This window comes from Bubalus bubalis, chromosome 16, assembly GCF_019923935.1.
Source record: "Bubalus bubalis isolate 160015118507 breed Murrah chromosome 16, NDDB_SH_1, whole genome shotgun sequence".
Classification (NCBI taxonomy): domain Eukaryota; kingdom Metazoa; phylum Chordata; class Mammalia; order Artiodactyla; family Bovidae; genus Bubalus; species Bubalus bubalis.
Window position 1 is genome coordinate 6,958,244 of NC_059172.1, and position 24,304 is coordinate 6,982,547.

The window sequence follows — 24,304 nt, forward strand, 5'->3', positions numbered from 1 at the left end:
CAGGTTTCATGGGAAATAATGTTACTGAATTTATCCTCATGGGTCTTTCCCAAAATAAGGAAGTACAGCAACTATGCTTCATTTTGTTCCAACTCTTTTATATAATCCTCATGACAGGAAATTTTTTCATTATAATGACTGTTCTAAGGAGCCCAAATCTCAGCTCTCCAATGTACTTCTTCCTCAGCTTCCTACCCTTTGTTGACATCTGCTATTCCTCTGTCACAGCCCCCAAGCTGATTATTGATTTTCAAGTCAAGGACAAAAGAATCTTTTTTTTATTTAAATTTATTTATTTTAATTGGAGGCTAATTACTTTACAATATTATATTGGTTTTGCCATACATCAACATGAATCCACCACGGGTGTACACATGTTCCCAATCCTGAACCCCCCCTCCCACCTCCCTCCCCGTACCATCCCTCTGGGTCTTTTGTTGGTTGTATGCTCCAGCTCTTTTTCTCCCACCTGTTTGGCTGCACAGAAATCTTTATCCTCACAGTGATGGCCTATGACAGGTCCGTGGCCATCTGTAAGCCTCTGCACTATTTGACCATCATGGACTGGAAATTCTGCTCCATCTTGCTGGCGTTCTGCTGGCTAGGAGGGTTTGTGCATACTTTTGTCCAGGCCATGCTCAAGTAAAACTGCCTTCCTGTGGCCCCGACCTCATCGACCACTACTTCTGTGACGTCCACCCTTTACTGAAGCTGGCTTGCACAGACACATATGTGGCGGGGCTCATTGTGGTGGCCAACAGTGGCGTGATTTCGCTGAGCTCCTTTGTCATTCTTGTCGGTTCTTACACTGTCATCTTGCTTTCTTTCAAGACCCGCTCGTCAGAGGGGAGGCGCAAGGCCCTGTCTACATGTGCTTCCCATATCGTTGCAGTCATCTTGCTGTTCGTCCCCTGCCTCTTCATGTACCTGAGACCTTCCACCACTTTCCCTGAGGACAAGACAGTGGCTTTATTTTACACCATCATCACACCCAAGTTGAACCCTCTGACCTACACCCTGAGAAACATGGAGGTGGAAAATGCCATGAAGAGACTGTGGATCAAGAGGTTGTTGGGCAGAAATAGGAGAGACCCTGATAGGAAGTTCAGTGGTACTGGAACAGCCTCAGTTGTACCAGTTTCCAAAAATGGTTGCTGAGAATAGTCAGTAATCAGCCCTTAATCTCATCACACAAATAAGCAATTTAATATTAATCCAATATAAAGAGTCTTGGATTTGAAGTCTAAAGACCTAGTTTGGAGGACCAACCTTACTAGTCACTAGTGGTTTGACTTTAGTGATATTCAAATATCTGATAAGAGATATTCCCTACTGGGAGCCCTGAGTGGATTAAACATTTGTACAGAGAATTTCGAAACCAAACATAGTCTGTTTCATAGCAGATAGTATTGTTGTCTCTGGGCAATGCCTCTAAGTCATGAGACATGTCAGGTATGTCAAGTCTGAGCAAGCTCGGGGAGCTGGTGATGGACAGGGAAGCCTGGTGTGCTACAGTCCATGGGGTCACAAAGAGTCAGACACGACTGAGTGATCGAACTGAACTGAACTGACGTCAGGTATATCAGTTCAGTCACTCAGTCATGTCCGACCCTTTGCAACCCCATGGACTGCAGCACACCAGGCTTCCCTGTCCACCAATTCCCAGAGCTTGCTCAGACTCATGTCCATTGAGTCAGTGATGCCATCCAACCATCTCATCCTCTGTCCCCTTCTCCTCCTGTCTTCAATCTTTCCCAGCATCAGGGTCTTTTCAAATGAGTCAGTTCTTCACATCAGGGGGCCAAAGTACTGGAGTTTCAGCTTCAGCATCAGTCCTTCCAATGAATATTCAGGACTGATTTCCTTTAAGATGGACTGGTTGGATCTCCTTGCAGTCCAAGGAACTCTCAAGAGTCTCCTCCAACATCACAGTTAAAAAGCATCAATTCTTCAGTCCTCAGCTTTCTTTATGGTCCAACTCTCACATCCATACATGACTACTGGAAAAACCATAGCCTTGACTAGATGGACCTTTGTCGGCAAAGGAATGTCTCTGCTCTTTAATGTGTTGTCTAGGTTTTCTAATACAGGGATGATACCAAAACCAAATGCTGAAGTGGATTTCACTCTCCTTTGCCTTGCATGTTTCTTGATTTGTTAAATGGATTGATGCTACTGTTCCAACCACTTCCCAAGGTTATACAGAGAATCAAATGAGATGGAACTGCAGGTGAAAGCAATTTTTATGTGATAGGAACTGCATTCGTGAACCTTATGGTTCTTACCATTAACTTGGCAACTCCAGACACCTAGGCAACTCTCGTTTTAAGAATTTAATTTGAGGTTAAGGAGTTTCTCTCACATAGCTTTCTTTAAACAGTTCATCGATGGGAATTGTTTCTGTGGATGCTACCGTACAAGTGATATTGGATTCAGAATGTTTAAAAACACGCTCACCATTGGACTATCTGGGTCAAGAAAAGGGGTTCTAGTGGATGCTGTGGTGAGCCACCCACAGGCCCCTTCATTGCCTCAGCTGCCCAGAGGGATGGCTGCTCATGCCTGAGTCCTCATTCCTCTCTAGACACTGCTGCCCCCCAGGGCAGCACCAGAATCACACCCTCGTCCTCCGTAGACTGCACGCAAGAATGGTCAGTGGATGGTGAGAAGACCTGGGCCTCCTGCCTCAACTTGAGACAACTCCAAAGGGCCATCCCAGCTCTAAGGCTCTTGGGGGACCCTCCCAGATCTTTTTGTCCCTATATCATGGTTTGACTTCCCCCTCTGCCCAATTCTGCCCTCTTCATTGTTATACAGAACTTAATACTGGGAGCACTTTCCAATAAATGTTTACACACAAACTCAACCTGAGAGATGTTGCCTAGGGAGTTCAACCATTGACATAGGTTTACAGTAAAAGGGGGAAATATACACAAATATTAAAATAATTTAAATTCAGTTTGCATGTCTTGAAGAGAAGAGAGTTCTACTTTCTGAGCAGGTTTACTAACTTGTTTAAACAATAGCCAGAACAGATCAAAATGTACAGTTTAAATCTTGAAGTAGTGCAACCAGAGAAGGCAATGGCACCCCACTCCAGTACTCTTGCCTGGAAAATCCCATGGACGGAGGAGCCTGGTGGGCTGCAGTCCATGGGGTCGCTAAGAGTTGGACACGACTGAGCGACTTCACTTTCACTTTTCACTTTCATGCATTGGAAAAGGAAATGGCAACCCACTTCAGTGTTCTTGCCTGGAGAATCCCAGGGACGGGGGAGCCTGGTGGGCTGCCGTCTATGGGGTCGCACAGAGTCGGACACGACTGAAGCGACTTAGCAGGAGCAGTGCAATAAACAGCATGTGAATTTTACATGACAGCTTAGCACTTTCAACCTCTCATCACTGAAACCCAAGAAGTTTGAACAGTTCTGAGTAGTGAGCTTCTTTATCTTTCAGGAGATTAAAAAATCTCCTGCAGGATAAGGAAGTATCCTTATCCCAGATACTTTTCCATTTAGCGCTATCCTTTGAGCACTAAATGGAGACTTTTAAAATTTCAAGAAAGGTGTTCTGAAAAGCTGACCTCCTGGGGCATAGCACCTGGTGTTGGGATCCCACACGCCTGTGTCTAAGGGCAGTACAGGCTAGGGGCCGGTTGATGACTACTGACTGGCTGCAGAAGCAGGAACTCTAACCGTTGTTGTATGCTAATTGTTGTATGTACGCATGTAGTAATTGTTGTATGCTGCTGCTGCTGCTGCTAGGTCACTTCAGTCATGCCCGACTCTGTGCGACCCCATAGACGGCAGCCCACCAGGCTCCCCCGTCCCTGGGATCCTCCAGGCAAGAACACTGGAGTGGGTTGCCATTTTCTTCTCCAATTGTTGTATGCTATCCTTCCTTTTTTCCCCTACCTTATATCAAGAGCACAGTAATAGCTAACATTTTAGGATTCAGATGAGATCCTGATTGAACTGACAGCATCCCACAGAACCATGACTAATTTCATTTGTAGAGAACATAAACCATAGACCAAATGAGGTTGAGAGCAGATGCTGAGAGCCCTCATGGTGGACTTGCGAACCCTTCTATTTGTGCTTCAGAACCACTCTCCACTCTGATTCACTATGCAGTGAAGATCCTCTGCAGTGACCTTCATGGACTGCTTCAGTGAGTTTTTATACTGTAATGAATAAAAAGAAAACTGAGAAGAGATGTAATTCCCCAGATCTTCCTGTCACATTTTTCATTTCTCTGCCAAACTGTCACTTGCCTCAAAAAAGTCTCAAGACCTTAGGAGAGATGCAATGCTGAGTGTCTCTGATTTTTAGTCATTGAGATCACTATCGCTTTCAACAATGACCCTGGACCTGAAATTGTCTTCACTCTGCTCCAAATAGTCAACCCTCTCTAGAAGCATAGATCCCTGTCCTTACAGACTGATGCTCCGCCCCAGTAGAATGTCTACACCATGTAACTAGTAGGTGAGTGAATGGGGACAGCCTCAAAATAAAATGCCCAAAGATTCCCACTCTCCTTTCCAAGGCTGAATAAGTTTTCTTGAATAAGCACTTCCCAGTTTGTTGTATGCTTCTGGTCAATATCCAGGGGTTTTGAATCATTATTTTTGACAGTTTTGTCCAGTTTTGTTGTGGCTTCTTGGAGACAGGTTTTGTGAGCTACTTAGTCATCTATTCTGAAAGTCACGCCTTCACAAACCTTATTTTTAGTGGTTAAACATTATACACAAATATCAAAACATACTGAAACTTTAAATAATGAAATTAGGAAATCTTTGGTACATGAATAAGCGTAAAGTACAGCAAAATAAAAATGTTAATGTATAGATCTTTTGTGTGGTATGAAAATATAGGGGTTCCTGCTAGTCCCATGAAGGAGGTGAAAGGTGGCTGGAAGTCGGGGGATCTTCTTTGGGGGCTTCAATGAGGAGATAACCCTGCAACAGGGGCTGTGGGACCAATAGCCTAACACAGAGGCCATGTGGAGGAGATGGCTGCAATTCAGATGAGCCAAGATGAGCCCAAAGCCACAAAGGAGAATGAGAAATCGCTACCCATGCTATATAATATCTCATAAATCAGTAGGAAATACCTCTCACTGATCTGCTCTTCCTCCCATAGGCACACAGCAGCCACACTGCTGACCTCTGCTGTAGTCAGGAGTGAATGTAATAAGATCCCTCCAATAGAAGGTGAGGAGTGACCACTTTCAGCCCTGACCACAGGAAGCCTCCCATGAACATGCTCCACACTCTTTCCTCTGCCACTGTCTGGATGCACATAATACTGAGTCTCAGTAGATGTCTATGATGATTAATTGTATGTGTCAACTTGACTGAGCCACATGATGCCAAATATCTGGTTAAACATTATTTCTGTGTGTGCCCATGAAGATGTTTCTGGAAAAGATTAGCATTTGACTCAGTAGACTGAGTCGTCTACTAGTAGGGAAATATTTCCCTCCCCCATGACAATATATCATCCAATCCATTGAGGTCCTGTTCATTTCAGTTCAGTTCAGTCACTCAGTCATGTCCGACTCTTTGCGATCCCATGAACCACAGCATGCCAGGCCTCCCTGTCCATCACCAACTCCCGGAGTCTACCCAAACCCATGTCCATTGAGTCGGTGATGCCATCCAACCATCTCATCCTCTGTCATCCCCTTCTCCTCCTGCCCTCAATCTTTCCCAGCATCAGGGTCTTTTCTTTTTTTTTCAATTTATTTTATTTTATTTTTTAACTTTACAATATTGTAGTGGTTTTGCCATATATCAACATGAATCCACCACAGGTATACACGTGTTCCCCATCCTGAACCCTCAAATAAGTCAGCTCTTCACATCAGGTGGCCAAAGTATTGGAGTTTCAGCTTCAACATCAGTCCTTCCAATGAATACCCAGGTCCTGAATAGCCAATAAATAAATAAACAATCTTTAAATTTATGAAAAAGAAATGATGGCTGAAAACTTCCCTGACCTGGAGAAAGAAACAGATATCCAGATCCAAGAAGCCCAGGAAGTTACACATAAGATGAGTACAAAGAGCCTCACACCAAGACATATTACCATTCAACTGGCAAAGTTAATGCCAAGGAGAGAATCTTTAAAAGCAATAAGAGAAAACCAACTTCTTATGTAAAAGGGAACCCCCATAAGACTATCAACAGGTTTCTCAGCAGAAGCTTTGTGGTCCAGAAGGAGACAATGTGCAAAGGGTGGGAAGCGCCGCCCAGCATACTCTACCCAGCAAAGCTGTCCTCCAGAACTGAAGGCAAGAGCAAGAGTTTCCCAGACAAGCAAGAGGTGAAGGAATTGATCACCATTAGACCAGTCCTATAAGACGTGTTAAAGGAAATTGTTCAAGCTAAAGTGAAAGGACTCTAATTAGTAACAGCAAAACATATGAAAATATAAATCTCACTGATAAAGTTAAATATATAGTTGAATTCAAAATATTCCAGTGTTGTAACAGTGGTGAGTAAATGGCTTATAGCTCTAGTTTTATGGCTAAACATTAAAAGTATAAAAATAACTATAACTACAATAGTTTGTTAACAGACACACATAGTAAAAAGACATAAACTGTGACATCAAAAACATAAATGTTTGGGGTAGTAAAAATGTGGAGCTTTAGTATGCATTTGAACTTAAGTTGTCATCAGCTTAAAATAGACTATTATAAATATGTTTCATGTAAGCCTCAAGGTAAACACAAACAAAAAGCCATAGTGGGTTGCCATTTCCTTCTCCAGTGCATGAAAGTGAAAAGTGAAAGTGAAGTCGCTCAGTCGTGTCCGACTCTTTGCGACCCCATGGACTGCAGCCTACCAGGCTCCTCCGTCCATGGGATTTTCCAGGCAAGAGTACTGGAGTGGGGTGCCATTGCCTTCTCCGAAAAGATAAAAAAAGAAAGAAATCTAGGCATACCACTACAGAAAATCATCAAATCACAAAGGAAGAGACCAAGAGGAAGAAAGAAACTAAGGAATTATAAAACAGCTAGAAAACAATTAAATTAAAATGGCAATAGTAAGTCCATACCAATTAACAATTACTTTAAATGTGAATGAACAAATTCTCCAATCAAAAGACACAGAGTATCTCAGTGAGTTAAAAAGATAAGATCCACAAAACCACTATGAGGTACCATTTCACACCAGTCAGAATGGCTGCGATCCAAAAGTCTACAAGTAATAAATGCTGGAGAGGGTGTGGACAAAAGGGAACCCTCTTACACTGTTGGTGGGAATGCAAACTAGTACAGCCACTATGGAGAACAGTGTGGAGATTCCTTAAAAAACTGGAAATAGAACTGCCTTATGATCCAGCAATCCCACTGCTGGGCATACACACTGAGGAAACCAGAAGGGAAAGAGACACGTGTACCCCAATGTTCATCGCAGCACTGTTTATAATAGCCAGGACATGGAAGCAACCTAGATGTCCATCAGCAGATGAATGGATAAGAAAGCAGTGGTACATATACACAATGGAGTATTACTCAGCCATTAAAAAGAATACATTTGAATCAGTTCTAATGAGGTGGATGAAACTGGAGCCTATTATACAGAGTGAAGTAAGCCAGAAAGAAAAACACCAATACAGTATACTAACACATATATATGGAATTTAGAAAGATGGTAACAATAACCCTGTGTATGAGACAGCAAAAGAGACACTGATGTATAGAACAGTCTTATGGACTCTGTGGGAGAGGGAGAGGGTGGGAAGATTTGGGAGAATGGCATTGAAACATGTAAAATATCATGTATGAAACGAGTTGCCAGTCCAGGTTCGATGCACGATACTGGATGCTTGGGGCTGGTGCACTGGGATGATCCAGAGGGATGGAATGGGGAGGGAGGAGGGAGGAGGGTTCAGGATGGGGAACACATGTATACCTGTGGCGGATTCATTTTGATATTTGGCAAAACTAATACAGTTATGTAAAGTTTAAAAATAAAATTAAATTAAAAAAAAAAAGATAAGATCCAACTATACGTTGCCTATAACCCCTTCAACTTTAAGGCATAGACAGAAAGTGAAGTAATGAAGAAAGATATTCCATGCAAATAGAAACCAAAAGAGAGCAGGAGTTGCTGCTCTTATATGAGAAAAAAATGGACTTTTAGTCAAAGAATGTAGTAAGAGGGACTTCCCTGGTGGCCCAGTGGTTAAGAATCTGCCTTCTGAAGCAAGGGACTCAGGTTCAATCCCTGGTCAGAGACGTAAGATCCCACATGCCGCCGAGCAACTAAGCCCACACACTGCGACTACTGAGCCCTTGCACTATTTCAGCCACAACTAGAGAGTGCATGTGCTTCAAGGAAAGATTCCACACGATTCAGTGAAGACCCCACATGCTGCAACTAAGGCCTGTTGCAGCCAAATAAACAGATTTTTAAAAAAAGAATGTAACGAGAGAAAAAGCGCATTGTGATATAGTAATAAAGAGGTTAATACGTGGAATCTAAAATAAAAGGTCAAACTCAGAAAGAGAGAGTAGAAAAGTAGTTTCTAGGCACTGGAGGGTGGGGGAAATAGGGAAAGTTGGTGAAAGGGTACAAACTTTCAGTTATAAGATGAATAAGGTCAGAGGATTTAATGTCCAGCATGGTGACTAAAGTTGACAACACCATACTGTATAATCGAAATTCACTAAAAGAGTAGACCTTAAATATTCTCACCAAAAAAGGTAAATATGTGAGTTTGCAGAGTGACAGATGTGCCATCGCTAGATGAGGGAGTCCTTTTACAATGTATGTGTGTGTGTATATATATATATCAAATCACTACCACATATACTTTAACTATCTCATGATTTCACTTGTCAATCCCTCAACAAAGCTGAAATTAAAAATAAAATAGAAAATAAAGAACGGTGCTATGGACTAACTGGTGGTGGTGGTTTCATTGCTAAATCGTGTCCGACTCTTGTGAGACCCCATGGACTGTAGCCCACCAGGCTCCTCTGTCCATGGGATTCTCTAGGCAAGAATACTGGAGTGGGTTGCCATATCCTTCTCCAGGGGATCTTCCCAACCCAGGAATCGAACTTGGGTCTCCTGCATTGCAGGCAGATTCTTTACCATCTGAGCTATGAAGGAAGCCCATGGACTAATTGTGTCTGCCAAAAATTCATGTGTTGAAGTTCTAACCCTTATTGTGATGGTATTTGAGCTGGAGTCTTTGGGAAGTACTTAGAGTTCGAGGAGGTAATGAGGGTAGAACCTTGATGATGGAATTAGCAGAAGAACCCGTTCTCTCTCTCTCTCTCTCTCTCTCTCTCTCTGCCACGTCAGGACACAGCCAGAAGGCAGACTCTGCAAGCCAGGAAGCAAGCATGTCCTTACCAGGGGACCAAATCCACCAGCACCTTGATCTTGGGCTGCTGGTCTCCAGAACTACGAGAATCCCATTGCTTAAGCCACCCCATCTGATATTTTGTTATGGCAACCAGGCCTAATACAGGTGAGCATATCTACATACACTGATAGTGAAAGAGCTCCAAAATGTATTATGAAACTTTTTTAAAAGTTGAAAAAACATATGTGTAATACAATGTAAATGTAAAAAGGAAAACTGTTGATCAAATCCATGTATTCTCAGCGGTTTCCACTAACACTCCACAACTCAGATGTTAGCCTCTTCGCATTTAATAAAAAAAGTTCTCTGCTGCTACAAGGATCATCAAGGGAAGAAAAAGAGCCAATTAGTTTTCTGTTCAGTGACTACAGTGATCAGTTACTCCTCCACTTTCTGGAGGCCACACTCAGGTTTTCTGGCATGATGACAACTTCAGGCAATTAATTATGCCCTCAGGAGCTGAAGCAAAGAGTTAGGAAAAGTTTGCGAAGGAGCAAATTAATGCCATCCCTTGGGGGTTCTTCAGAACTAAGAAGTTTCTTTCCCTCCTTGAGATCCCCAGGAGCTTCAGGTAAGTAATTACAGGCATGGTTGGAAGCTTCAAGAGCACATTCCCACTGAATTAGTGCAAGTCACTAATGAGCTCACAGCTCCCGACACCTGTAAGCATACTGTGGACCTCAACCAGGACACAGCATCTCCCAGTATCCCCGTTAGGTCCACAGAATCATACATTTTAGAAGCAACTGTGTTGCCATGCCAATGCAGAACAGAAGCCATTTCTTTCCCATCTACTTCTTCCCCAGACAGGTGGCTCTGGAAGGGAGGAGGAGACCACCATTCATGGAATCCCTGCAAGGTGCCAGACACTATGCTGAACACTTTATCCACTGGTCTGACATCAGGGGCACAGGACGCACATGCTCAGCAGGACCCACAGCTCTCTTCTTCCAGGGAACCCGGTCAAATGCTGTTCCCCACTGATGGAAGGTGGACGTAAGTGGTACATGTCACGTACAAACCTGGACTATAGAATCCTCCCTCGCACTGACTCCTGAGTTCTCTTCCTCATCTGCCAGCTGGATGGTGACCCCTAGATGACCTCAACAAGCTTGGGTTAAAGCTGGGGAAGCCTTGAATAGTGCCAGCCACATTAAACTGTGACATAGGCATTAAACCATTGAGATCTGGGGGTTATTCCTTATAAAACCAGTTCGTTTAGCTAACTCATTCGATCTATTTCACCATCTGGTGAAATCTCACCACTCAATCTATTTCACCGTTTTTCATTTCACAAATTAAATCACATCGTTTATTTACCCAACTAATGGTTCAAGGCCACCTCTGCCTTAATAGCAGAAGTCCTTTATCTCTCACATAATGATGGATACCATCTCTTCTCAGAATATCAACTTCTGAGCTCCTTTTCTTTTTTTATCATCATCATCAATAACTTTTATTTGTTTTTAAATTATGTCCCTTGACAAACCACAGATTGATGAAATCTATCTTTGGTCATCATTGAAAGATAAAGACCAAAAGATACTAGAAAATAAACAGTTAAACTGTATCTTCCTTTCACCAAATCTCTTCTTTGATTACCGAAATGATGTTTTCAACCAACCTTGTCACGGATTTCACAAGGGAATATTAACAATAATTACAAGACTGTAAAGAGAGGATGATAATGAGTTGGGGATGAGATGAAGTGGTCAGCTCAGAACATGCCTTAGCAGAGCACACACAGAAGAAGAGGGGCTATCGTGGTTTCGTGGATCCTCCTGGAGTGAAGTTGTTGTTCAGTCGCTAAGTTGTCTCCAACTCTTTGAGACCCCCTAAGCTGCAGAACGCCAGGCTTCCCTGTCCTTCACAATTTCCCAGAGTTTGCTCAAACTCTGACTCATCAAAGTCAGTGATGCCATCCAACCACCTTATTCTCGGTTGCCCCTTCTCCTCCCACCTTCAATCTTTCCCAGCATCAGGGTCTTTTCCAGTGAATCAGCTCTTTGCATCACGTTGCCAAAGCATTGGAGCTTCGGCCTCAGCATCAGTTCTTCCAATGAATATTCAGAGTAGATTTCCTTTAGGATTGATTTGTTTGATCTCCTCGAAGTCCAAGGGACTCTCAAAAGTCTTCTCCAGCCCCACAGTTCAAAAGCATCAATTCTTCAGCACTCAGCCTTCTTTATGGTCCAACTCTCACATCCGTACATGACTCCTAGAAAGACCATAGCTTGATCTTATGGACCTTTGTCGGCAAAGTAATGTCTGTTTTTTAATACATGGTCTAGGTCTGTCACAGCTTTCCTTCCAAGGAGTAAGCATCTTTAATTTCATGGCTTGCAGCCACTGTCCACAGTGGCTTTGGAGCCCATGAAAATAAAGTCTGTTTCTATTTCTACTGGGTGCCCCAGCCCCAGGGTCTGACACTGGGAAGACTGTTTCCAAATCAAAGCTCAGTCTGCTCGCTGCAGGACAGGCCAGTAATCAAGAGAGGAGGTGTTGAGGCCTGGTATCTGATGGCAGGCTAGTGCCGTAGACATCTTCTGGGGTCTGGATGCCAGTTTCTTTTATAGAACAGAGAGGGGAGAAGGAGGGCAGGAAGTGAAAAGGCCATTGTTGCTCTTTAGTCACTAAAAAACTCTTTGCCACCCCCACGGACTGTAGCCCACCAGGCTCCTCTATCTAAGGGATTCTCCAGGCAAGAACACTGGAGTGGGTTGCCATTTCCTTCTCCAGGGGCTCTTCCTGGCCCAGGGATTGAACCTGCAACTCTTTATATCTCCTCCATTGGCAGGCAGGTTCTTTACCACTAGCGCCACCTGGGAAGCCCAAAGAGGGAATAAATCTTGAAAACATCTCTTGGCTTGGCCAGCATGGGGTGGTGCAGGAATGGAATATATCAATTTCCTCTTTCCTGCTGCCATTCGCAGGTGGGCAGGGTCAGAAGGTCTCCCTGAGAGTTGAACAAAGGCACTTTAGTTTGACATTCTGGCAGAGGGGCAGGTTCCCAGAGGCAGGCCATTACATATGCTTACAGCTATAGACCAGTCCATCCTAAAGGAAATCAGTCCTGAATATTCACTGGAAGGACTGATGCTGAAGCTGAAACTCCAATACTTTGGCCACCTGATGCAAAGAACTGACTCACTGGAAAAGACTCTGATGCTGGGAAAGATTGAAGGCAGGAGGAGAAGGGGACGACAGAGGATGAGATGGTTGGATGGCATCACTGACTCAATGGACGAGTTTGGGTAAACTCCAGGAGTTGGTGATGGACAGGGAGGCCTGGCGTGCTGCAGTCCATGGGGTCGCAAAGAGTCGGACATGACTGAGCGACTGAACTGCTGCTGCTGCTAAGTCACTTCAGGCGTGTCCAACTCTGCGACCCCATAGACGGCAGCCCACCAGGCTCCCCCGTCCCTGGGATTCTCCAGGCAAGAACACTGGAGTGGGTTGCCATTTCCTTCTCCAATGCAGGAAAGTGAAAAGTGAAAGTGAAGTCGCTCAGTCGTGTCTGACTGTTAGCAACCCCATGGACTGCAGCCTACCAGGCTCCTCCATCCATGGGCTTTTCCAGGCAAGAGTACTGGAGTGGGGTGCCACAGGTATAGACAACGTTCTGTTACCAATTATAATAACAAAAGCAATGAAAAGCAAAGGTTAAAGTCAAAGAAACAGATCCAATGTGGAGTTGGGTTTTGCTCTTCCCTGTTATAAGAGTCCCCTTGCTATGCTATGCTAAGTCACTTCAGTCGTGTCCGACTCTGTGCGACCCCATAGACGGCAGCCCACCAGGCTCCCCCGTCCCTGGGATTCTCCAGGCAAGAACACTGGAGTGGGTTGCCATTTCCTTCTCCAATGCATGAAAGTGAAAAGAGAAAGTGAAATCATTCAGTCGTGTCCGACTCCTAGCGACGCAAGAGTCCCCTTAGCTGATTCTAAAACCAGAGACATACAGGAGGGCTAAAGGTAACCAAGACTTCACTTGTGAAGATTGTACAGGTATGCTTGCTTATTCCTGGGAAGAACACAGAGAAAGAGACTGAAAACTGCCTGCGGCTCTGACTGGGTTCTCAGTACTGCCCCAGTACGCACCCCACCCACACAGGGAGGCCACTGCACCCACTCTTGCTCCTGGTTCTGTTCTCGACTAGGAAGAAGTGCCACGGCCGAGGAATGCTCACTCGCCTGCAAGGGATCCATGAACCAGCTCAGACCTGATCCTCAGGGTTTCTGCTCCTACACCTCGGGCCCTGTCCACACTCCCAGTAGAGTGGTGACTGCTACTGAGCACCAGAAATTCCTGGCCCTGACTCCAGCTCCTCCACCTCCGCCCCTACCTCCCACCAAGGTGGTAGCTGCTTGTACACCCTCGGGGACGATATGACCCGTGCTCACTTCAAAGCCCCCCAGCTCTCTGACTTCCTTTTTTGCAAACCTGTTTTCCTCCATTGCCATCTGACAACCTGAATTGCTTTCTCAGCTCAGTCCTTTGGCGCCATCTAGTGGCGATATGCAAAATCGCTGCCGGGCCTCGCCTGCCTGTAAGAAAGTTAGGCTGTGTCTACAGATGCTGGGAAATCCCTAGGTCGGGAAGATCCCCTGTAGGAAATAGCAGTTGCGTGGACAGAGCCGCAGAGTTCAACACAATGACTGAGCACACACACCATTTATAGGGTAACGCCTAGGCCCTTCTGTTTTTCTTCAGAGGGCCCAGGGACTGTCCAGCAAGGGAGCTGTGGAACCCCAGATGGGGTGGGAGAGCTGTAAGAACTTTGAGGAGCAGGGCTCATCCTCTTTTCCCCCTGCCTTTTGCCTCTGCCTCCTCCCCCTGCCCCCCAGGTCCCCACCAGGCCCTCCACCCTGGCAGACACACACTCAACCAGGAGCAAGAAGGTGGGCCCCGTTCTCTCTAGCTTAACAGCTCAGAATCTAATACCGTAAATTTAACTTTCACTTTTTAAGAAACTCCCTGCAACTGGAGGTACTCAAAAAAGACTTGGATTCACACTCATTTTGAAGAACTTGGTAAATTTGGACAAGTATATCTTGGAATATGTTATGGCTTACTTTTCTGAGTCAAGAAGAAAAACGCTAAAGTTTTAAATTAGTCTCAACAAGAACTCCATACTCAGTGGGGAAAATTATAAAATTTAGGTAAGTAAAAATAAAAGCCACTCATAAGCCCCCACCATTGGGAGCTTCCCTGGAGGCTCAGTGGTACAGAATCCACCCGCCAATGCAGAGGACATGGGTTCGATCCCTGGTCTGGGAAGATCCCACAGGCCACGGAACAGCTAACACCATGTGTCCCAACTACAAAGCCTGTGCTCTAGAGCCCGGGAAACTCAATGCTGAGTCCCCTGGCCCTAGAGCCTGGGCTCTGCACCAGGAGAGGCTGCTGAGATGAGAAGCCTGCTCCCTGCAGCTAGAGAGCAGACCCCACTCACCGCACCTAGAGATGAGTCCTCAGAGCAACGAAGACCAGCACAGCCAAAAATAAATACATTTTTTTAAAAATTATAACCACACCATTACTTCCCTGTGGCGTTATCTTTCTTGTCTTCTTATATGCTTACCTAACTGCTTCCTGGAATTATTTTCTTATAGTTCTATAAACTGCTTTTCTCACTTCAGGACTTGATTTTTATTTCCTGTTGTAACCGAGCTGGACCCTCTGGGCCCTTCCCAGGACAGACCTCCCCCACCCTCCCCACCGTGTCCTCTGCCTGCCTCTTGTCTGCAGAAAAATTTTAGCCGAGGAATAAACTTAGGGACTTCCACGGTGGTCCAGTGGTTAAGAATCCTCCTGCCAAGGCAGGGGATATGGGAGCCACCCCTGGTCTGGGAAGATCCCACACGCCGTGGAGCAACTAAACCCATACGCCACAACCATAGAGCCTGGGGGCTCCAACCACTGAAGCCCCTACACCCGAGGGCCCACGCTCCATCACAGGAGAGCAGCCCCCGATCACCGCAACTAGAGAAAGCCTCCATGCAGCAATAAGACCCAACACAGGCAGAAACAGGATACATTTAATCAGAGAAGTGAGAGAACGCAGAAGAGAAGCAGCCAAACAGGACAAAGTAATAGCAGTTTAGCCTTTAAAGTCAAGAACATTTAGTTCCTCCTCAAGGGCTGTGAAGTCAAAGTGAAAGTCATAACCGACTCTACTGCAACCACGTGGACTGTAGGCCGCCAGGCTCCTCTGTCCCTGGGGTTCTGTAGGCGAGAATCCTGGAGTGGGCAGCCATTCCCTTCTCCAGGGGATCTTCCCAACCCAGGGATCAAACCCGCATCTCCCTCACTGCAGGTGGATTCTTTACGGTCTGAGCCTCACGGGAAGGCCTCACGGGCTATACATTCATCTGTTTCCAAAACCATTGCTACACCAGAGGCTCTAACAGACTTCCCTGCTTCCAGGCTCCCGGCAGCCCGAGCTCCATGCAGGGACCAGCGTGTCAGGACTCTGCTCTGGAAACTCTGATGGCCTCCCAGGGCTTGTAGCCTCTCCGGACCTCGGCTCACCAAGCTCCACTCGATGGGCCCTGACTTCCTCTCTGGCTTCATATCGTGCCTTAGCTTCTTTACCAACAAGGCCCCCGAGACCACACTGCTCTTCAAATGCCAAACCCACTCCTGCCGCAGTTTGTCCGAGGCTGCCCCCGCCCACTCCCTCGGGGCTTGCTCTCTCATTCCAGCTGGAAGGGATCAACAGATACGTGTTCAATTCCTTCTTCACTTCCTGCCTCTCTGTAGGCCCTTAAATTCCACAAGGGCAATGATCATGCCTTTTTTTTTCCCCCACAAAGGTACATACCAAGGGCCCACTGCCAGCCCACAGTACTTGATCAAAACAAATCTAAGTTGATTAAAAAAAACAGCTGCACCTACCTGGTGTTTCAGATGTCCTAGGCAATACGCTGACTGTCTCGGCACGTCACAGCGTCACCCGTCACCACACTCCTCCGTCTTCCTTCTTTCTGAACTAACCCTCAAGGCCCCTCTCTGCGGGGACATGAAGGTAGGCCCTGGAAGCTTCCCAGTTGAAGGGGTAATGGTCAGGGGACCATTCAAGACATGTGGATGGATTCAAAATACACGCAGGACGATGCCCTCCGAAGAAACTGAGTCTCTAGACTGCTTTGGATTTAACGAGAAGACGCCCATCCGGGCCCAAGTCCACTCAGGGCCTTGAGGCTGTGGACTCAACAAGCCACAGATGTTGCTCTCCAAACTCCCCAGGCAAACTTCAGCTCTCTGCCACTTAGTGCTTCCCATCTTTTTTTTAAGAGAACAAATGGATGGTTACCAGAGAGTAAGCATTTCAGAGGAGGGATAGTTAGGGACTTTGGTATTGACGTGTGTGAGTGTGTGTGTGTGTGTGTGTGTGTGTGAGTGGGTGGGTGTGAGTGTGTGCTCAGTCATGTCTCTTTGCAACCCCATGGACTATATATACATAGCCCACCAGGTTCTTCTGTCCATGGGATTTTCCAGACAAGAATACTGGAGTGGGTTGCCATTTCCTCCTCCAGGGCATCGTCCTGACCCAGGGATCAAATCCTCATCTCTTGTGTCTCATAAACCGGCAGGCAGATTCCTTACTGCTGAGTCAACTTGGAAGTCCTCCTAACGAGTACACACTGCTACGTTGAAAACAGATAACCAACAAGGACCTACCGTGTAGCACAGGGAACTCTGTGCTCAGGCCTCTGAACTTTGGACCTGCAATGTCCTTCTTGCCACCATACGTCTGGAAGCCTCTTTTTAAAAGCAAAAGATTTCCTATCCTCACTGAGGCAAGTAGTCACGTCTGGAACAATTACATTGTCATATGCTCCAGACCTGTGCTCTCTGCCTAATCAGAAAAGTAATTACAGCAACAGGCTCCAGGCAGACCTGGACACACTACAGGAATCCGTGCCCGGAAAACTACCTGATTCCACCAAGTGTTTCAAACAAACAACTCAGGAATGTGCTGGAACTCTCAGGAGTTGTTTTGACTTGGCAAGCAGGCCAGCATTTAGCAGTGTCTCCAGATGGCTGGCGCAGGCGAGGAGGATGAGAAATAGAGAAAGGGAAGTGGGGAGAGAGACAAGGATGGAGGGGGTGCTATCAGCAAAGCAAACGAAGGACCTGCTAGGACCCAACAGCGAAGACCACGGAGGACCTTGTGGGACCTGGAGGCTCCGGCTAAGTGAGCTCCAGCGTGGTCTCTTCTGTGCGGGAAAGTACACCGTTCACTCACACTAACCAGCCAAGAGTCTGGTGCGCCCCCTGCGTCCATCTTACTGTGGTTACTCACCTTTGTGACCACCATGCGCTTTCCACACAAAGAAAATAGTGAAGACAAAGTAGAGTGTGTGTGTGTGTGTTAGTCATTCAGTCGTGCCCGATCCTTTGCAACCTGGGCTGAAGCCTGCCAGACTCCTCCATCCATGGGATTCTCCAGGCAAGACTACTGGAATGGGTTGCCATTCCATTCTCCAGGGGATCTTCTAGACCCAGGGATCAAACCCAGGTGTCCCACACTGTGGGCAGATTCTTTACCGTCTGAGCCACCTGGGAAGCCCATACGTCTCATTAAGTTAACTTGTTTATGTATGTACACGCACACACAGGACTAGTCAGCATCTTAAAGGTGAGGCCGTTTTCGTCAACCAGGCTTACAATCCCAGGGTTCTTCCCTGCCAGGGTCATCAGCCACCACCTCACCTCACCTTGCCCCACCCTCCCTGCAAGCTCACATCTCAGCAGCCTCCACGCGGGCACATTCACCCTCTGCCTTCCCCCTTGTATCCTCCTCCTAAAATCCTGCTCAAGATTCAGCTCACCTGCCATCCCCTCTCTTATGCTCCTGGGATTCCTGTCTCCTGCTCCTTTAAATCACTTCTGGTATTTTTCGGGTCATTTTGCATTTGCATCCCTCGTGCCCCTGGCCCTCTGGACTGTTCACTTCTTCCAGGCAGGACTTGTGTGGTGTTCACCTTTATCTTCCTGATGGGCTTGAAGCAGGGGTTGAGTGATGAGTGTGTAGCGACACTTTCTCCTCAATACACTGTGGTTGAACTGCCTTAGTGAAAATGAGCTGGTGCATCCAGGTGTGATACAATATTTTTCTCCCTATGTTCATCATCTGTTAGATTCTAACATACTAAGGATTTAGTTTACATACGTTTGTCCACCTCCTCTCACTTTGCTGGTAAAGAATCTGCTTGCAGTGCTGGAGACCTGGGTTTGATCCCTGGGTTGGGAAGATCCCTTGGAGAAGGGAATGGCTACCCACTCCAGTATTCTGGCCTGGAGAATTCCATGGACTGTATACCCACGGGGTTGCAAAGAGTCCGGACATGACTGAGTGACTTTCACTTTCCACGAGGGCAGAGATTTCTATCTTGTTCACAGTTGAACCCTCAGCCACCAAGGTATAGTTGCTGGTGGACAGTAGGTACTCAATACATCACTGTTGAATGGCTTGATTTATTTCAGGAAAGAGGAGCAAGAGATATCTTAAAATCATCTCAGTTCACTTAAGAGTTTGCATCAAGGCATAAGGGAGTGAGATGAAAGAAAAACCCCCAAACTGCTACCATCCCCTGGGAATTTTGAGATTCCCCAAATCCATCAACCAGAAAGCCTCTAAAGATCCTGGAGTCTTGCCTAAGGCATGTGAGCTGCCCCCAAGTGGGTGTCTGTCCACCTGCAGACCCCTGCCTCCCACCCTCTGGGAACATATGCCACCACATTTTGGAGGTGCGCTCACTCCCCCAGGCCCCACTTGATCACCCTCCGTGTGTGTTCTGGGATGACTTTTGTTGTTCCTGCTGTTGTTTAGTCGGTCAGTCGTGGTCCAACTCTTTAGTGACCCCATGGACTGTAGCCCACCAGACTCCTCTGTCCATGGGGTTTCCCAGGCAAGAATACTGGAGTGGGTAGCCATTTCCTCCTCCAGGGGATCTTCCCGACCCAGGGACTGAACCCACAACTCCTGCATTGCAGGTGGATTCTTTACCACTGAGCCACCAGGGAAGCCCTTTAGGCTGACTTATGTGCCCCCAAGGTTTATATGCTAAAATCCTAACCTCCAGTGCCTCCCAATGCAAATGTATTTGGAGATAAGAGTCTCCAGAGGTAACTCAGGTCATATGAGGTCATTAGCATGGGCTGTGATCCCCAGTGACTGGGGTTCTTGTAAGAAGAGATTAGAACACACGGGGGGAACACGGTCATCCACCAGCCAGAGTGGCCTCAGAGGAAACCAACCTGCCGACACCTCAATCTCAGACGTCTAGCCTCCAGGACAGGGAGATGGTCTGTTTTTAATGTTTAAGCCCCTCAGCGTGCTGTACTTAGTTACAGCAGCCCCTAGCAAACCAAAACAAGGTGGAAAAATCCCAAGGGAAACATGCTTTTGTTAAGGATCCCCCAGCTGAACAGAGGCCAGTAAACTGCTCGGTAAACGATATGATGTGGACGTAAAGTAAGGAGGCAGAAAGACAAGCAAACACAGGCATGATGTGTTGACATTTTTTTATATTTGGTATTTATAAGTCTTTTTAAAAAAATTTTTTTCAGGCCATGTTTTTCCTTAAAAAACAAACCAAAGAGGGGGGCAAAAAGCAACCAACAGCAATACTCTGTACAAGTATAACAAACATTAGAAATATGCATCATTCCAAAATAGTTACAAGAAAATTACAGGTTTAGAGTCCACATCAACACATCCTCTTCACAGGTGCCCCCGAGGGGATAAAAAGCTACAGTATATTGAATACTCGACTGCTACACAGAGTCTGCAAATTCAGAACTTGGACTTTGGAGGCAAATCAACATCAGTCACCAAGGCTTGTTTAGCTCAGCAAGTGCAATCAAGCATTTCAAAAGGAAACCAGGCTTTTTCACCCCCAGATGGAAAGCAACCGTGAATCAGCTGCGTAGTCAGGCCCAAGCCCCAGGAGCCTCCAACTCTGCGATGCCCACGTCCAGTGGTCAAGTATGCTCAAATCCAGCTGGTGGTTGTCACGTGGCCACAGGGAAGCAACCTGCATCTCATTTCACACCGCTGCCAACCATCGCTAGATTTAACTTTGCAGACAAAAACGTCCTTGCTCTTGGAAGATTTTAGAGGCCAAAATCCCCCAAACCAGCTCAACCCACGCTGGCTGGTGTACTTCTGCACTTGTCAAATGCTAAGCAGGGGCGATCACGCCCTCCCCATGACTCCACTGGACTCGGTTTTAGCTCGTCGCTCCTGGGACGGTTTGGGGCAGGAGCTCAAAAGCACTTTCTCTCTCCTGTGACCAGCCCTCAGCCCTCCTGTCCTCTATATTTACACGTTAATCTTCCCTTTTCAATCACTGTGCTATAAATACCCTCACCACCCACCCACCCCCCACCCCCTGGCCCGTTGCCAGGCCTCTTCAGGATGCAGAGAAGCATCGTGAATGACCTTCGTGTGACCTACCCATTTGGAAGCCAGACCTGGCCACCGCAAGCCTTCCTCCCGGGACCAGGGGTGACATCTGAGTGAGGCTGACCGGGCTACGGCCCATTTCCCAAGCTCATCCCAGGCGGAAGGGAGGAGAGTTTCTGATCTTTGCATTTTTTACACCCATATGTTTCTAATTATTGTTGCTTTCATCTTTTAAAGGAATTTCTGGAGTCAAGTCCTTCCCCCTGACTTCCCCAGGACAGCAGCAGTGATGCAGGCGGGGTGTACGCCTACGTGGGGCCTGACGGTACCTCGGCACCCACCAGCATGGCTTCCTGGCAACTGGAGTGGGAAGGGGTGGGATCCCAGAACTGCCGCCTGGACCAGGACCCCTGAAGAAGTTAGGGAGCTCTCCAAGATAGGCGCGCGAGGGGCGGACCCACGTGAAAGACTTGGAAGCCATCGCCCAAACCCAGCTTCACTCAGCAGCCCAGGATGGCAGGGCTTCCCTGATACAGGACCCAAGAGGACCCAGCCCAGCCCGGCCAGCCCGCTCCTCGAAGGGCCTGACACAGAATGAACTGCTTTCCACCACAGAGAGAGCAAAGGACATAGCCAAAAGTGCAATTTCCATTTGGGAAGTAAGGTTCTCCCAAAACACAACACCATCATCACCTCTCCTCTATTCCTTTCAGTACCTCAAGGGGAAAGGGAGACAAAAGACGTATGGCCCTCGACCCCGACACTGACCCATGGGTTCTCCGTACGCTGTGGTTCCCCCTCCGGAGCACCCCATCAGCGCTCAAAGGCCCAGCGAGCCGGGGCGCAGGGCCAGGAGACAGGCTCCCCCAGGCCCAGGGTGACCGGGGCACTCAGAGAAGACCCCGCTCCCATTTCCAACAGGACACATCGCCTACACTTACAGCAGGATTTATCACTGTGGGAAACAGCCACAGGACTTGCGGGACTTGATCGATCCTTCATAAGACCTTGAACACTTCATTGCTTATTGGAGGAGAAACGTAATACATCTTCAGAATAGAACCTGAGCCACAATATAAAATAAAACAAAACAAAACAAAGAAACAAATCCTTTCGTGTTAATTAATGCCTTGAGAAGTTTACAGATTATGTACCAATAAAATAAATCCACATAGATTTGGAAACTCTCAGTGGATACACACCTGAAAGCCAAACAACAATAAACAAAAAATTAATCTACATTTTTTTTAAAAAAATCAAAGTAATTACAGCAGCAGTATAGTGAAAAAGAGGTTTTAAAAATAATAATTACATCTTTGATACAAATTCAAACTTTGTACACCTCAATTTCAAGGAATGCCTGTTCTAAGAGTTTAGTATATATATATACAGTAGATATGGATATGCGTCACTGCACGTACAGACCAAAGCCAGTAGACTTTAAGAAGGGATTCATCTGACACCGTTTTCACATGGAAGTGTTCACAGACTGCCACACTTTTAGAAACACACACACACACACATACACAGACACACAGAGACACATAAAATGCCAACCTGAGTAAAACGTTACTAAAAACCTAGAGCATCATGAATCACTAAGTCACATATTGCACCTTTAAATAATCCTTCTTACCAAACACAGAAATGAGAAAGAAAAAAAGATAAAACAGGGACAATAAAAGATTATTGTGTCACTGAAGGGTTGGTTCCTCTGCTCACCCGACTCCCACCCCCAAAATTTTCAAGATGATAATTTAGTTTCCACTCTTGCTCAACCAGTGGGCAGAAAGCGTGGTCATCAGAAATGTCTTTGGGGAAAAATAGGAAGGGAAAAGGAACGAAAAAATAGAGCACAAAACAGGAGATGGGGAAAGTGGGGGGTGGAGGCGAGATCTTCTCTAATCAAATGAGAACAGGAATGTTACTGAGAAGGCTGAACCTCCAATACTAAACTACTGTTTAAATATTCCACATAGTCCAATTATGAGATTCAGTACAAAAATAGAGATATCTACTGAGTTTTGCCTGTGGAAGCATAATTCAGAAAAGGCACATGTTCAAATAGAAAACACAGGCGGAAGAGGTACCACATACCCCTCCCTACGTGATAATCATCCACAATTATGTATTTTCCATCAGCTAGATTCCAAGATACAGTAGGTAAAAATAGACCTCTGATACTTAAAATATATTCAACCCAACACAATCCTGGCTTTAGCGTGTGAATCATATAAAATAGTCTTTTTAAAAAAAAATGTCTTGTAAAAGAAAAAAAAAATCATAGCTCACTTTTCCTGGTATTCTGTAATTCTCAAGAGAAAAAAAAAAAAAAGTGAACTCATCCCATTGGTAATCAGGAATGTAGTTGATTTGCTCGCCAGCCATCCACAGCCCCTGATAGCCCCAGCCTCTCATTTCTCATGCTTTACATGTGCAGCTTCACACTCTCAAATTAGTTCTAACAAAACAGAACAAAGAATTAGGATATTAGACATATAAAAACATGTCAACATCGGGGCATTTTCCTTCGCTGTGGGTGTGACGGTCTGGTTAACTCCAGAAAGGTTTTCCTTTGGAATTAGGCAATGTAACCATTTGTCTTTCCAAACGTGGTTATGGGTGAAAGGTTCTCATAGATTGTCATTGCAGTTGTGTTCTGGTAGATAAGATCCACCTTTGAGTCCTTCTGGGATCTGATAATATCCAAAACACACTGATTGAGGAAAACATACTGGTCCTGTTAGAAAAAGAAAGAAGAAAAAAAAAAAGGAGCACCAAAGATTAGCACCCAAGGTTTTCTCAGATTTCCACCCTCCAACCCCACTCACCACCCCACAAGCGAACACTCCAAGTTCACATGGTCAAGGAGTAATTACATAGTGGGGAACTCTGAAACTAGAGGTAGCAAGGTTCTCGTCACTAATGAGTATCAACCAGAGGGGTGCACCCCACACACAGCTCGGCTCGTCAAGAAGTACCAGAATCTTAAGGAAGAGAATACGTGGAGGAGCTAAGGCACGTGCATATTCTATCACCAAAATGCCCAGCAGTTTTCTTGGCTACGGAAGATGTGAATGTGAAGAATAAGGAGTGAGCTGTGATTCTCAAGGAAAGGGGTGAAATAAAGGTGGCTGGTCAGGGTTGAGCTGGGGGCTCCTATCCTTCAGTGGGGGTTGTGTAGACATTGGGGTTATGATCAGGATCCAACCCTTCAGACAAGCACGTCAAAATCTGCAGGTAGCCATTAAAAAGAAGAAGAGGTGTTTGCTGAAAGACATCCACAAACTTTAAGAGGGGAAAAAAGTCATAGGACAGCATTATATATAAAATAGTTTCCAATTTTTCAAACATGCTCTAGGAAGGAACATCTGCAATATCCTAAAACATGAATGCACTTGAGGACATTATACTAAATGAAACAACCAAGTCACTACAAGGCAAAAAAAAAAAAAAAAAGCTAATTATAAATTCTTCTCAAAAAAATAAAACACGCTCC

At 45.9% G+C, this 24,304-nt stretch overlaps 1 protein-coding gene and 1 pseudogene across 1 annotated transcript in view; one reads left to right on the forward strand and one right to left on the reverse strand.

The window, feature by feature from the left end:
- The first annotated feature begins 325 nt into the window (after window positions 1-325).
- On the forward strand, window positions 326-21,809 carry LOC102389332 (annotated as a pseudogene).
- A 93-nt stretch (window positions 21,810-21,902) lies between these two features.
- Window positions 21,903-24,304, reverse strand: part of PTPRJ (protein tyrosine phosphatase receptor type J) — a 171,490-nt gene continuing 169,088 nt past the window's right edge. The window contains exon 25 of the mRNA XM_025266043.3: window positions 21,903-23,545. Within this exon, the coding sequence (XP_025121828.3) occupies window positions 23,387-23,545 (159 nt within the window). The 3' untranslated portion in view covers window positions 21,903-23,386. The remainder of the gene's footprint in view (window positions 23,546-24,304) is intronic.